The sequence below is a fragment of the Montipora capricornis genome, chromosome 8 (assembly GCF_036669925.1).
Source record: "Montipora capricornis isolate CH-2021 chromosome 8, ASM3666992v2, whole genome shotgun sequence".
Lineage (NCBI taxonomy): Eukaryota > Metazoa > Cnidaria > Anthozoa > Scleractinia > Acroporidae > Montipora > Montipora capricornis.
The window spans coordinates 55,279,952-55,290,223 of record NC_090890.1 but is presented as its reverse complement, the minus strand read 5'-3'; the positions used below and the strand labels follow the sequence as shown (position 1 = coordinate 55,290,223).

General features: G+C 39.6%; 2 protein-coding genes across 3 annotated transcripts in view; one reads left to right on the top strand and one right to left on the bottom strand.

The window, feature by feature from the left end:
• The first annotated feature begins 728 nt into the window (after nt 1-728).
• Nucleotides 729-4,727, top strand: LOC138014208 (very-long-chain (3R)-3-hydroxyacyl-CoA dehydratase-like). 2 transcript variants are annotated; one of them, XM_068861234.1, is made up of 3 exons: nt 729-858; nt 1,949-2,913; nt 4,436-4,727. In XM_068861234.1, the coding sequence occupies exons 2-3, from the start codon at nt 1,998-2,000 to the stop codon at nt 4,642-4,644; spliced, it is 1,125 nt and encodes a 374-aa protein (XP_068717335.1). In that variant the 5' UTR covers nt 729-858; nt 1,949-1,997; the 3' UTR covers nt 4,645-4,727. The 2 variants fall into 2 exon arrangements, with proteins under 2 accessions (XP_068717335.1, XP_068717334.1); XM_068861233.1 differs by having other exon boundaries at nt 817-952.
• LOC138014213 (uncharacterized) overlaps nt 4,183-10,272 on the bottom strand; it is an 8,203-nt gene continuing 2,113 nt past the window's right edge. Inside the window, exons 2-5 of the mRNA XM_068861240.1 lie at nt 9,496-9,593; nt 8,619-8,670; nt 6,664-6,754; nt 4,183-6,085 (exon numbers count right to left, since the gene is read on the bottom strand). Coding sequence (XP_068717341.1) covers nt 5,938-6,085; nt 6,664-6,754; nt 8,619-8,670; nt 9,496-9,593 — 389 coding nt within the window. The 3' untranslated portion in view covers nt 4,183-5,937. The remainder of the gene's footprint in view (nt 6,086-6,663; nt 6,755-8,618; nt 8,671-9,495; nt 9,594-10,272) is intronic.

The following is a 10,272-nucleotide window of genomic DNA, read 5'->3' as shown; positions in this document are numbered from 1 at the left end:
TTGGTTGAAGATTTTATCTAGACTAAGGAAACCAGGAATTGCTACTCAAAAATATAACAAAATGAAATGGGCAAGTTTAAATTTTCTCGACTCAGCCTCAACATCGTTGATAGATGACTATCATAAAACGCTACTGGATATTAGTAACTGTCAAAAATCGGGATTCAGACGGAAATCGGTGGTATTAATACTGGTTAAAATTAAACAATTTATTGTCTTGATAATGCGTACGTACGTGCTTGGCATTGCTGGACAAGTATAAATAAATCCTTTTTTAAGGAAGAAGTGATTGTGGTATAAGGTTTTGTTTTGGCTTTGCTTTAGACTGTGCTAGTGACCTCAGTTTCTAGAAAACAGCTCTAGGATAGGAGTCATATGGGGAGTTTACTCTAGTATCCCTATGGATAGGGTAGCAAAATCTAGCTGAAACTAGCTCTGGTATAGGGTAAGGGTTCCAGGGTCCCACCGACACATCCCCACCCAGAAATTCCTAAAGTACCCCCCCCCCCCCCCTCTCTCCCGGGGGGTGTGAGCGCTCTCAGCGTTAAAAAAATACTCCCTTTTTTCCTTCAAAAGGGGTTGGAATGACTGGTACTACTGACGACTTATAGGACGTTTTCAACCAATCTCTGGAGACACCAATAACAAAAGAGAAACGTACGACTTCTGGTGGACGAACAAAAGACGCTAATGAGAGATCTTTGTTTTCGTCCACCAACATGGCGGCAATGACGTCACGTGAAACCATCTGTAGATGACCTCCGCCGGCTAAGAGAAACGATTAGATCTGGGAATGAGAATGCGCCTATTAGAGAGAAAAGACTGGGTAACGAAGTGCGAGCTAGTACTTGTGAGAAGGTATGTGGGAATCATTTTATTTCTGTGAACTTTGGAAGCACTTTAGCGATTTAACAGCGTTCTTAAATCACCAAACAGTTCACGTCACTGTCTGGTAGGTTTTAAGCAAAGTTCCATTTTCATACAAAGCTTTGAGTCTCTTTTTATCCCTCTTTCCAAGATGCAAGACATCGCTCTACACTCTCGTTGATCTATTGTGGACAGTCGCCGCATTGTTACCAGCTGAGAATTGGCAATGAGTTTATATTTCTTTGAAGATTTTTCTCTTCCCAGGTCTAACCTCTCTTAGAAAGCGTACATCATGAACAGGGCCCAGTTGTTCAAAAGCCGACTAACGCTAATCCCAGGTTAAAAATTAACCAAGGAGTTCATTTCTCTACTCCCAAATGCTGTTCAACGCTGATATTCGGCACAACTTTACATTAGAAGAAGTAAATCTTGAAAAAACAAAAATCAGCAAATGAAACTTTCATCAAAAGTTGAAAACATGAAACAAATCTGCTTTCGAACAACCGGGCCCAGATTTGCAAGATATGAAAGATTACAGTTCACAATGCAGCTTTGCCTTAACCAGGGTTAAATACCATGGAAACCTAGAGGTTTTGATACCTCTTAATCACCAGTTAGCAAATGAGGCTTTGAGCAACCCGACCTAGGTTGACAATCGAAGATAATTTTATGCTACTCTGGCTTAAAATGAAAGCAACTTTAAAGTTACAGCTCCATATCCAATGTTTCAACACTCCTCCTTAGTGTCTACTTCAGGGGTGATGTAAAGCTGTTTTGCAAGTCCTTTTATACCTCACTAATTAGCATCATTTCTTACTAATGAGGTGTAAGTAGGTGTTTGGTAGAAGACTGCCATCATCACGGTTCGAAGGGGCCTTGGGTGGAATTAATGTGCCAAGCTTTCAAACAAAGGCCTTGATGGTACCGCCTGTTGGTGGTGATTATTTTTTAATTACTCCACCCAATTGTATGGTTGGTCAGGCAAGCATGTTCTGACAAAGCAGAGTTTTCCTTAGACATTTCAAAACCGCTAAAAAAGTGAAAAAACTGCTGAACAGTTGCTTGTGGATTTTTTGCACAGGTTTACTCAACAAAATATCTTTCTGGTGAGACCATCTGGGAGTTAACAGATGGCAGCGATATTCAAGCCAATTATACGTTGGGCCCAAAGCAAAGAGAAGCTCTTTCTGACACTAGAACTTTCTGATGTACAATACCCTGCTGTAGAATTGACAAGTACACGACTGGTATTTCAAGGATTTGGTCGTGGAGCAAGAGGAGAGCAACAATATCACGTGGACCTGAACTTTTACAGGCCAGTTGACATAAAGGCAAGTAGCCACAAAGTTCTGGACCGTTATGTTGAATTTTCCATTGCCAAGTTAGCAGGAGAACACGAGTTTTGGCCTCGTCTTTTGGCAGATGAGCAGAAGCCGGCATGGTTGAAGATTAACTTTGATCGATGGCAGATTGAAGATACATCTGGAAGCGAGAGAGAAGAACGAGCTGAAATAGATAAATTTCTGGCAGCAAGCGATGCTAGAGAGTTAGAGCTGGAAAACCAAATCAACCAAACCAAACAAGAGGTTTTAGGATTTGTCAGAATATTTTATCTTATGGTTTACAATGTCATGCAAGGAGGACTCTACCTTTACATAACTAGTGTGCTGTTGTCCCGTGTGCTTTTCCATGGCACAGATGCATTTGCCGAAGCTTACGATGCTGTTAGTGATGTTCTGGCTTCTTGTCAGTTAGCTGCTTTCTTGGAGGTCATTAACCCTCTCCTGGGGTTGGTAAAAACTGGTGTTTTGGCTCCCTTTATGCAAGTGTTTGGAAGAAACATGGTTCTGTTTTTGGTGGTGGTTGCACACGAGGAACTTCACAAACAAGCTGCTGTGTTTGGCCTTTTCCTTGTTTGGTCACTCATTGAAGTTGTCAGATATCCATTCTATGCCTCTCAAGTTGTTAGCAAGAGGATTGAACCGCTGATTTGGCTGCGGTATACAATGTGGATTCCTCTTTATCCATTGGGTATACTCTTCGAAGGTAAGGGAAAAGCATTAGCCTTGCTAACAATGTTTGCATCAATGAAGACCAAGAACCACATTAGTTTGCAAAACAAACCATCTTGGATAATTAATCAGTCATTCTTGAATGAATTCGAACAAAAGCAGTACGTATGTGAAGCGACCCCTTTTATAGTGCGTCTTTGTGTTTAAGATTTTTTGCTTGACCCATTCACTCCTCATGCGCTCCAGGGGACCATTTCTTGAAAGTCCCGAAAGGCCATCTGTGAAATTGCCAACCGCTTGTTTTGGAAACCCGATCTTTTAACAAAAAAGAAAATAGCTGTGAGGTTTGAGGAATTTAAATTCTCTCCATTCTTGAGATACAAAGGGAATGGTGACACCCAAAAATGGCCTGTAAAGTTTCGGGACTTTTGAGAAAAAAGGGGCCCAGGACGCCCCCAGTTGAGGAGTAAAATTGCCTGGCATTAGACAGAGTAAAATCTGTTAAGTCTCGCTCCCAGGAGTAAATGGGTTAACTATGCTCAGGGCAGGAGAAAATGCCTTAATATCACATGGCTTATTGGTTTCCTTCATTAATTTGCTTAGGTAAGGACCATATAAACATCGCATCAAGTGCGACGTGAATAATTTAGCTATGAAAATGAGGAAGTTGTTTTTCAAGCTCTCTTTGTGTTGAGGTTCTTTAATAGTAATTTTATATATTTATTGTAATGTTAACCCTTTGACATCCAAACCGGCCGAAACCTGCCAGACTCAATATTTTACTCGTCAATGGGTTAAGAGGGGTTCCTTTATTTTGAGCTTTAACCTATTGACTCCTAAACCGCTACCCCATTGACAAGTAAACTACCGTAATATCACTCTCTGGCGTTAAACAGAGTAAAATCTATCAAGTCTTACTCCTAGGAGTCAGTGGGTTAAAGGGGACATACATGTAGTCATTGAGATGAATGTTTAAAATATAAGTGCCACACGGCCAACGTTTGTATAAACGTAACCTTTCCTTGTACTTGCACATGTTCATTGCCGTGACTTTAACATTTTCAGTTCCCACGACCTGCTCCTGTCTGACCTTGTAGCTCAGTCGGTAGAGCGGCGGAGATCAAACCCGAAGGTCGTGGGTTCAATTCCCACCCTGGTCAGAGTTTTTCTCTGTCCTTGTAAGGGCCCATTTCCATCAGTAGGGCTAACGCTCACATGATTCATATGGGATAAAAATCTAGCACTTCACATTACACTCTATTCAGTTAACTCTGTTTAAAATATAAGTGCTACACAGCCAACGTTTGTATAAACGTAACCTTTAATTGAGATGAAGAGGTTGTCAAAAAAGTCTTTAGTAAATACTCACGTGCATCTGGAAGTTTTTAAGGCCTCAAACTTGAATCTCTTTCTTGAGCCTGCCTAAAATAACTCGATAGCCACCTACAGGTTTTCAACCTTTATGTGTGATATTGTTCTCTGCCAAACTTATTGATATTTAGTTTTTTTTTTCTATTGTTACAAGACTTTAATGGTCACTTTTTCTGCCTTCTCAGGTATACTGATATGGAGGGCCATTCCTTTGTTGGATAAATCTGAGAGGTTTTCCTTCAGCCTCCCAAATGCCTTTAACGTCAGTTTTAGCTTTTCATGGTTTCTGCGTGTTTATCTTGTGCTGCTACTAGCAGGAGGGTGGTACATGATGCGGCATATGTATATTCTACGGCAGCGACGATATGGCAGACGCAAAAGGAAGATGCGTTAAAGAAGGACTTAAGGCACTTTTAAGATGTTACTATTCTACTGCAAAATACACAAGTTCATTAAATGTTTTTCTTTCTTGTCAAAGACTCCCTTACATGTATTTTTAGAGGGTTTCAGCAACAATGACAATAATTACCAGCAGAAAACCAATCCCAACAGATTCTGGTAGTGGTTGTCATCATGAAAATGTCCTATTGTACTCAGTAGAGCTAAGGAGGAGTCTTTTGCCAACATTGAATAGACAAGGCTGCGTTTGAGGCATTTTATGGGTTCTCAAGTGAACACTTATATGCACTGAAAATGTGTCATTTTCATGTTCATAATCGACCAAACAACCACGCATATGAGTTTATTTGGAATAAAAAAAGAAGGCCAGTTGCATTTGAGTAAAAAATTACTGTAGTGTAGTTTTGTCTCCTCACCGACCCAAGATTCAGCAACCTAGGATGTGATGTGTCTAGCAAGCAAACATTTAAGTGCCCTTCTTTGTAGCTCATCTGCTATCAACGCTATTCAGTTCTTTCAAATGCAGGAACAAAACAGAAATAAGTAAACTCTGGTCCAAGAACTGTGCAAAAAGATTCTATTTTGAGTCTGAAACTCTAAAAGTTCTTGTGACTTGAAAGTGTTTGCAAAAATATTCTCTTGAGTACTGGGATCCATGAAAGGACCACAAGATCAGATAATTTTATTTTAAAAAAAAGTGGGGAGCAAGAACACGGAGGCCAAAAACAACTTGCCCTGCAGAACGCGAGATCTGAAGTTACACCTTTCTGTTGGATGGATTGTACATGTTTGGTGAGCCACCCTTGCATCCACAGACTCAAAGTTTCTGTTATCCCATTCTAGCTTGACTAAAAGGAATCGATAAGGAACAGTGTCAAAAGCCTTGCTAAATTTGTCATTAGCAAAGCGGTATTATTGCCATCATCCCTCCACTTCATCATCTTTTAGGGAACGATTGTCAGCTTCCTCTCTCATGATTGCTGTTTCCAGAATCAAACTGTGGTGGAAATCTACCAAGATAACTATTTTTAACAATCTCACACTTTTGCATTACAATGTTTTGAATTAAAAGTTTTTTTTTCCTTGGATGGACATGGTGAAGGTGGAAGCCTTCTCAAGTTACCAGACGTTCTTCGGCCACTAAACATGTGGCTAAATGAGCCACTAAGCAGATTTCAGTGGATTGCTAGCTTTGGCCTTTCAATTCCCTTCCCTTGCATACCACTGTTTCTTTGTTTCTTTCCTGCAGGGAAGTCTTGACACTGAAATGACGGCCAAATGTACAGTCTCATCCTCGAAGAAGCTCACAGGCCTTTTCCACAATTTCTATGGCCTTGACACTGGTGCATGGAAATGAGTATGTTGCCACAAGAACACCATTGGGTAGGCTGCAGGCAATGACGCCAGACCTATTAGCACGTGTGACTGCATACACACTGTTGGGAAAAGTAAAAACAAGAAGGTCATCTTCAATAATCATTTTCATGTTAAATCCCACCATCCAAGCTCCAAAAGAATAACAAGACCAATGCCCAGCCCTTGCAGTGGTGTAGCAGCTCTCCAGCCTGGTTAAGGGTTCATGTTCATTAGATGTCTGTGAGGAGACAAATATTCTCTAATGAACAGTGCACTGAAAGAACTGCTATGATTACAATGGAGGCGTTTATTTTGGCTGGAAATTGGCCAATTTGAACACCTCTGCTCATTCCCAGTTGTACTTCCAAGAAATTAAAATATTGTGACATCACCCACTGAGCCAAAAGAGAAGTTTTACACTGGTTTCGAAGTCTCCTGCACCTTTCAAATAAGCCCACATCCAATACCGCAAATAACCAAACCCCAATTTTTATGTGTTGAAAATCAACTTAAAAACAGTAAACATGAACGTAGACATTGTAGTTAAAAAACTGTACATCACCCACTCAAGTGGTTTTCTACTTGGTGCCTGCAAGTGATTCCTTTTGTGTAAGATTGAATTCTTATTTGTCAAAATTGGGTTCACACCAAAACTCACCTGCAAAAGCTCTTGCTATAAATGATGTATTTTTTCTCATGCATATCTGTTGAAGTTTGCAACACAAATCCTTTCTGGCAAAGAGCTGCATCTGAAAAGAATGGTTATTGCAAAAGCGAAAAGGGTAAATCATAGGGATACAGCATGTCCCTTCTCCCTGCCCTTACCATAGCTGGGTAGATAATCGGGTAAATGAAATTAATGCGACATGACTGAAAAAAACAACTTCAAGTTGGAAAATGATAAAGATTTTGGTACACATATATGCAAAATAATTTTAAATAATAATCCAAGTTATTCTTGCATTTTGATTAGTTCTTGCCAAATGATCTGTTAGAGGACAGACCCACAATTGACGTCACCATCAGCTTTTATGCAAATAAAGTTTAAGGTAATTCCTTAGTATTGCAATGCGCATCCCTACTGCGCACGATTTTCGCCTCATTAGCACGTGCACATGAGCACGTGCGCGTACAAAACGTAAGAGATTTCCCTCAAACTAAGCCTGATGGCGAAAGAACTGCTCCTTTTCTCTCAAACGAACACGGTGACCCCCGATTTTTTTTTCAGGTATTTGCTAAGAACAGTCTAGAACAGTAGAACATGAATTTTTTTCTGAAAACAGTTCTGTACTTGGTGTATTTTACCCAAGGCGAGGACTTCAAGCTAACCACGAAACTGTCCCAAAAAGTGCACTATTCCCACAACCAGGCAATCAAGAACGGCGTAAATGAAGCAATACTGCTTATGTGAATAAAAGAAGCTTTATTTTCAAAATATAATTTTGTCTTTGAAGAAACTAAGACTTAATTCTGTGTGAAGGTGATTCGAATTTTTAACGCGCAAACAGTAAAAATACCCCCATTTTAACAGCCTGCTGACGTGTAAACAAGCACGGTGACCCCATTTTTTTATTGCATTTTTCTAATGTTCATATCATGAATGTTAGTTATGCCAAGTTTCCAAAAAAGTTTGATAGTAGAACAATTTCAAGGGAATAGATCGTTTTCACGTGACGTCATCATTTTCTAAAATCCAAAACTAAAGAGCCACGAAAGTTTTTATCCTCATCAGGCATAAGAGGCGGTAAATTTGTATCCATTTGCAATTTTAAAGCTCAATAGAGTGCTTCGTTTGGAAACCAGAGCATTTTGAATTTCTGAGTTATAGCGGTGCGTGACACGAGGCGACGATCAAGTTTATTGAGAAATATATATTTATCTCATGGTTTTGAGCCTTTTTAGAATTTAAAGAATTAGGAAAAGTGCTTAAGTAAATAGCTGTCTGTTCAGTACAGATGATCACTCGCCTAGATAGCCAAAGTAAGTAACAGATGTTGACACTATTTTCCGGCCGCCATATTGGTGCACCACATGTGTGCACCAACATGGCGTTTCTGTAAATTTCTGCGAAACATTTCGACGAATATCTGAAGTTTGGGGAAACGCACGGGCCTAAAACTTGGAGAAGTGTCTTCTTCATTTATCTTCTACAACATCACGAATTCTTGACTTTTTCCACTGGATGGTTTTCGATTTATTTTTTTATTGCGTGACAGTGAAAACGATCTATTACCTTAATTCTTCATTATATTATATTATAATGCCATTTAACAAATAGATTCCATGTTGCTGTGGGTCTGTTCAGTAATAGATAACAGAAGACGTCAAAATGTGGTAAGAGCATCAGTGACACACTAGGCTATCGCCTTGTGTGCCACTTTTTTGTTCTTACATTGAAGCTGGTGGGATATGAATACAAGGCAACAAAAGAATTTATTGCTATTGATTTAACCCACCTCAGTGGCAGGAGGCAACTGCTGTGAACCACAGAAGTCAAGTTCAGTGGATTGTCAGAGGAGTCCTTCCCCTTCCCCCCCCCCCCCCACCCCCTCCAAGTTTGCATGGCTTGCATATTAACAGCATAAAAGGGACAGAATTTGTGATATCAGTTACCTTGCTCCTCAGTTGTTGCACTGAAAATAACGAGAAACTGAGAGAAATATGTCTGTAAAAAGAGTAAGAAACAAGGAATGCTGTTACAGTAATATTTGGCTAGTTCCAAATTCTGTGCTAACAAAAGAACAGAGTCAAGGTTATGGGACTTGCATTTCCTTTGCTTTGAGCAAAAACATGCAAATAATCCCCATGAATCTTGGCTCTCTTCTGTTACAATTATTGTAACTCGAAAATAACTTAACATGCAGGCCCCAGTTGTTCAAACGCTGGATAGGGTTATCCACCGGATAAATCACTATCCACTGGATAACTCAATCGGGTTTGCTAGTGTTTATCCGCTGGATAGTGATTTATCCGGTGGATAACCCTATCCAGTTTGGTGACAATGGAAGGCCATGTATTTTAGAGCCTGTCAGCCTCATTACAAAGAGCTCTCTTAGCTGTTGAAAGCCTGTCAAGTAGTTTGCTTCATCACCTAATCCTGTCAACTGTACCAGGTACAGTCTACAATCAAATAGTGATAATCGAAAGCATTAATGTTTTATGAATTTTATTGCTCCTTAAACAATATCCTTCTTGGAGAAGTGAACATAGATTTATGGACTTTCAAACCCAACAAGATTTAAAAACTAAAACTGATTGAATTCTGCATTGCTAGAGCTTGACTTACGCTCTTAGATCATCTAGTTGACATTATGCCTCAACTAGTTACGAAACAGTACCCTATTTTAAATAAATAACACAATGCAATACTAACAATAGTTTCATCTGTCATGAAGTCATTGATTACATAATTTATTGACAGAACATTTTTTTCATCCTTTTCTTATGTATTAGGATTTTCTTAATTTTTCTAGACCATAATACAACTTACCTCATCAAGGTCTTCCAGTTTGCCCCATGAGTAGATGCAATCACCACGCCTAGTCACCAAAATAAAACCATCCAGCATGTCCCCCACTGTTAAATGAGCTGACCAACATGAAATGGAAAATGTAACGGTTTTTAAATTTGCCAACTCCAACCTCGTCCCCAGGGTCTCTCTTCTTTCCTTCCTTAGGAGCCCGCTCGAAGGAAAGGAAGAAGAGAGACCCTGGGGACGAGGTTGTGCCAACTCCTGGTAGTTTTACTCAATATAATGACCTCCTTCCAGTTTACATCACTAAACAATGGTACTAGCTACCATACCACCTGGTATGACAGCCATGTTGGGTAAGCAAACATGGCTGTCATACATAACTCTTACTTTAGGTGTTTGAAAACAAGCAAGCAGGCAAATCAGCTCAAGGAGAGAGTGCTAACAAAGCTGCAAAATGGGTATTACTAAACCGATAAACACCAAAACAGAGAAATAAAACACCAAAACACCATGTATGACCCCACCATACATTGAGTACTGGCCAACAAAGGTTGGATTTGACATTAAATATAGACCTTATTCATAAATGGTGGTCAATTTATAATTCTTTTGTCCAAGTGCAAATTAACCTACCAAGCCTCGATACCATACAGTGAATTGAAAAGAATTCTTGCTCTAAAATGAGGCTTGGTAGGCTAATTTGCACTTGGACAAAAGAATTATAAATGTGATTGCCATTTATGAATAAGGTCTATTGTTTTAGGTATTAGGCCTAAAACCTTATTGCTCCTA

What these genes read in the sequence shown, in the direction of transcription:
- LOC138014208 (XM_068861234.1), top strand. Translation starts at nt 1,998, where the DNA reads ATGGCAGCGATATTCAAGCCAATTATACGTTGGGCCCAAAGCAAAGAG. An exon ending in ATTGGGTATACTCTTCGAAG is followed by an intron (nt 2,914 to 4,435) that starts GTAAGGGAAAAG and finishes CTGCCTTCTCAG; the next exon opens with GTATACTGATATGGAGGGCC.